The following is a 5,153-nucleotide window of genomic DNA, read 5'->3' as shown; positions in this document are numbered from 1 at the left end:
GAAATCAAAATGCGTCAGGTAATTAGTGTTAGCAAAACATCGTGCGAAAAAACACCACGTTTGGCTGCGTCCTTGCATCTAAACCCTTAAAATCTCCTATGCAGGTCTGCTTATGAATACAAAGCTCGTTGTGCGACGGCCAAAATCTCAGGTTCTGCTTTCATCGAAAGGTCTACAACCAGAAATTTAAGAAACCATTGAGAAATACCTACAGGCGCTTCTCCTAGGCCGTTCTCTAATTCCATGGAATACTATACAAACAATATTACGACAAATACAACGAGGGTCTATGAAGTTTGGAAAGGAAAAAATGTAAGAGGCAAATATCAAGTTATATTTTAATTTTTGTCATTGGTTTAAAACTGTAGTCTCAAACATAACTAACCCGTAGTGGATAAGTTGATTGGTCTGGGTGGACTTTGGTCCCCCGAGTCAAGCGATAAATTGTGCAGACTCTTGAAATTAGGAGGTTGAGATTCCCTATATATATATAGATATATGGAAAAATCAAATTGAGATTTAGGGAACGTATTTATTTTCTAATTTCTTGATATATAGTAGAAGATTGGCCCATTTTAAAATTTCATGTTATTACATATGTGCTTATTTGGATGTTTAATGAAAATTTTATTTTTTTTATTTAATTATTAATAATTATTAAATTAATCATATAAATTTAATTTTCATAGTTTTTTTTAATTATATTAATAATAAAAAAGTTGAAATTTATAATAAAAATAATTATATCTTTTATATTTTTTTAATTTAATTTTTAAAAAATCATATCTACATAAATATAAATATCAATATAAATATAAATATAAATATAAATTCTTATTCATTGGTTATTATTACTTTGTTTTATTTTTCTTATTAAATAGATATAGATATATTATAATTAACCATAATAATCATAATAATAATTGTAAAAAATATGTAATTTGATTATTTTTCATAATTAACTATAATTTTTTTAATATATTACAATAATTAAATATATTATAAAATAAGTTCTTAGGTTTATAGACTTACCAATCATTTTATTTATAAAGGAAAAATACCAAGTAATCTTCAAGCAACTTTAAAAAAAAGTTAAATTGATCCATTTAAAAATCAATTAATCTTCCCATCATATCAAAATAAATTACTAATAAGTTTTGATTCCAACTTTTTCATCAATTTTTTTTATAATTTTATTAGAAACGAAAGCATCATAATATTTAATTGCCGAGTTTCCATAATTAGAAATTGAAATAATCTTAAACTTTAATTGCTGAATGAAGGAAACAGAAAAATTGTTTGGCAGCTATATATCCATTACTGCCTTCAAAAATAAAATAATGCAACATTTCGTTCTCCCCAAAAGTCAAACTGGTGGCATAATTCCATCCAAAATGATAAAATTTCGCCTCCTTAGAGTACACCAGCAGGAGACAATCAAATCTAATGTAGTTCATAGGGATTGCCATTTATATGGGTCCACCTAGAAAAAGACATGAAGCTCACTGTCTCGACATATATGTTAATGATCCATTCACAAGTAATGATTATATAATATTATAATTTTTTAATTAGTTGCTGGATGACTTTTTTGGTTCTGGAATTAGCCTCTTTAAAAAATTTTGTTCTCGAATTAGTCTTTTTAAAATTCTAGGCATATGTTTAGCCTAAATACTTATTTACAGCTATAATGTGTTAGAATAATTTTTTTTTAAATTCTCCTCATATATTTAATCTGAATGCTTGTTTACAACTATAATGTGTTACAGAGTGTTACATTATTTGAATGCGTATTTATAGCTATAATGTGTTATAGAGTGTTACTGAATTCATGAAATCCAAAGTTATTATTTATATCACAAAAGTCAATCAAAATAATTCATAAATGCTTAGTTTTCTGGTTTGTCAAGCTGCAGACTAAAATTGTTTGTGTTCCGATGCAGAAATTTTGCCTTGGGGGAAGACTGATATTCGGTCCAGACGTGTGGTTATTCGTGCCCACCATGGTGCTTCTCACTCTTCCAACAGCTATATTCTGTATGTTAACATTCGAACATAATAGTTCAAATAATTCCAACAGCAACACCAAGTTTGAAATCTGCGTCATGGGGATTGGCGTTAGCCTCACAGTTATTGTGAGTACTTCATCTTAACCTCTAGTTCTCCCCTGCTTTCTCTTTTTTTTTTCCTGTCCTTACAGTTTACGAATTATGTCCATACCATGCTACTTCTAATGTTTTGAAAACAATTTGATGAGGTGTTGATCTTGGCTTTCAAAACGGCTGCAAGCGATCCCGGTATACTCCGTCGTAATTCGCGTTCACCAATACCTTGCAGTGATTCTGTTCCTAATAATGGTGAGGGAGATCAAAGGAAATCTCGCAGTCGAAGGGTTCCTAGAAAGAAAGTGTTTGTGAACGGGGTAGTAGTGAAGGTCAAGTACTGTAAAACTTGTATGTTCTATCGACCTCCTCGTTGCTCTCACTGTTCCACCTGCAACAACTGTGTAGAGGAATTCGATCATCATTGCCCATGGATTGGCCAATGTATTGGCAGGGTACGTCATTCTCAGTAAAGTTCGATGAAAAAAATTGCAGTATGATTGTTATGGTAAATTAAAAAATCAAATAATATGACAGTATGGTTGGTATCATATGCTGTTGTTCCTGGAAAAAAATGTGACGTGTGTGAAACACTCATACTTCACAGTTTTTCATTAAGAAAAACCCTATGATTGATATGATATGAACTCAAACTGTGAAAATCTACATTCATAAAGTACGGTTAGTGTTAATACAATTTGTTTATGATTGATATTAATGCAATTTATATAGTATTAATGTCATTTGGTAAAAAAAGGTCTTGCATCACACAATCACTTCACAGATTTTCTCAAAGACAACGAACATATGATATGCATTGAAAGTATGAAAGCTTAGAGTAACAAACTATATGATTAGGTATTAATGCAATCTATATATTTGCAGCGTAATTATCGCTGCTACCTCCTGTTTGTTCTCTCTGCCTCCGTGCTGTGCATATATATATTCGCTTTCTCCGTGATGTATATGAAGGAGGTGATTAAACGGAATGACATAAACATCTGGAAGGCTATAAAGAAAACACCCGAGTTAGCTGCACTTATACTGTACACATTTTCGGCTCTCTGGTTCGTTGGGGGACTGACAGTGTTCCATTCCTATCTCATCGCCATTAATCAGGTGCTCGCATTTATATTTTTATAGATTGAACATTTATATTCGTATAGATGGAACTTGATGTTATTATGTTTATCTTTGTGTTCGATATTGCTGAGCTGGTCCTTAATGAATTCATGGAATATTTCAGAATCTAACAGAGAGCATAGTCAAACAAATGACCTAGTTGCTGTGAATTGGATTCGAGGATATTTTCAAAATTTGCAATCCTTAGTTGGATTTTGGGATATTTTCAAACTTTGCAATTTAGATAGAGATGTTAGATAGGCTGAATTACTTTATTGAAGATATCTAGATCACAGACATTTTTATCTTAATTGTAAATTCTAAAAATATTTGATATTATTTAAATTGCAGACATCTTTATCTTAATTGTAAATTCTGGAAATACTCGATATCAATCAATTTTTTTTGTTTAATTTGCTCTCAATTCCTTAAATGACCTAGCTGTTATCAGTTGGATTCTGGCAATATCCCAGAATCTGCAATTTAGATAAAGCTGTTCACTTTTTTTTTTTTTAATTTGAGCTCAATTCATTAAATGACATAGCCTTTGTCAATTAGATTTTAAAAATATCCCAGAATCTGCCATGTAAATAAAAATGTTCTATATACTGATTCCCAGAATCTGCAATTTAGATAAGGACGTTCACATTTTTTTTTTTAATTTGGTCTCAGTTCATTAAATCACGTAGCCGTTGTCAGTTAGATTCTCTGAATATCCCAGAATCTGCCCTCTAAATAAAAATGTTCTATATGCTGAACTTCCCTATTGCAGACATCTTTGTCCCCATTGTAAATTCAAAGAATATTCGATATGAATCCATTTTTCTTTGTTTAATTTGTTCTAGATTCATTGAATCTGTTTCCGAAAGGAACCTAATTTTTAATACATCTCTGCATTGCAGACTACATATGAGTATTGCCGCGAGATTTATGAGACTAAAATAAATCCCCACAATCAAGGAATACTGCGGAATTTCGAGGAATTTTTTCTCAGAAAAATCCCTTCTTCACAAACCGATTTTCGAGCTCCTGTGTCTTCTAACAATGAGCACGGCGCTTTTAGTGCAGATGCATTTCTTCCAACCGCCACGGAGGAATCCAGAGACTTAGAATTGGGCCAGAACCCGGAGTCTCGTCCTGCATTACATAAAGTCACAAGGGCGTAAGCAATATCTGTAATACTAATGTTGAAGATCTTATTCTGAAGATGAAGTCCAGTAGCCATGGACATGAATCACTGTGGCCTGTAGTCAAACACAATTCGGAAGAATAGAATGAAGTGGATAGAATAATTGACATAATTTTGTTTATGCAAAAATGGCATGCACCGTGTTGTCCAATTGTAAGGAGGAACAAACCTCCTCAATGTTTTTTTCGAGTTGAAACTAAGTTTTAGAACTAAAATCTCCCTGGTAGGATTTAATATATTTTTTCGTTGTGGTCGGGGAGATCATGACTATGATTTGGACATGGTTTAACGAAGTTTTATGGTTTAGTTCGGATTCTAGTTACAAGGTTTAATGGTGTTATGTATGGCAAATATAATATCTTATTATCTAGATAATGCACTAAACGATAGGCTGTATTTGTATTTTTCTTAATGGAAATTTTAAATCCTTGTGTTAATTTTTGTTTAAAAAGCGAACATTTAGTTTTTCTTTTAGTTTTATTTGAATGTAGGAATTTATCCTATATACACCAATTAGCTATTAAAAATATAAACAAATTAAAAGGTTAAAATTTATTTGAAAAAATAGTTTTTTAATGTTTTTTTAATTAAATTAATTAACTAAAAAATAAGTTGATTTTAATAGAATGCAGTATCGTCTATATAATATTTTAGAATATTTGTCATAATAAATATAAATTAAATTAAAATTGACATATTTATAAAGTAATTATATTTTTTTTTATATTTTTAATTTATTT

General features: G+C 30.5%; 1 protein-coding gene across 1 annotated transcript; it reads left to right on the top strand.

Moving 5' to 3' along the window:
- Positions 1-243: 243 nt before the first annotated feature.
- On the top strand, positions 244-4,390 carry LOC149193573 (putative protein S-acyltransferase 7). Its single transcript, XM_089407360.1, has 5 exons — positions 244-312; positions 1,944-2,135; positions 2,258-2,557; positions 2,988-3,221; positions 4,127-4,390. The coding sequence occupies exons 1-5, from the start codon at positions 244-246 to the stop codon at positions 4,388-4,390; spliced, it is 1,059 nt and encodes a 352-aa protein (XP_089263486.1).
- The last annotated feature ends 763 nt before the right edge of the window (positions 4,391-5,153 follow it).

The sequence above is a fragment of the Pinus tabuliformis genome, chromosome 2_2 (genome assembly GCF_031772625.1).
Source record: "Pinus tabuliformis cultivar Carrire ecotype Pingquan chromosome 2_2, CPIR1, whole genome shotgun sequence".
Lineage (NCBI taxonomy): Eukaryota > Viridiplantae > Streptophyta > Pinopsida > Pinales > Pinaceae > Pinus > Pinus tabuliformis.
This window is presented reverse-complemented; position numbering and strand designations above follow the sequence as displayed.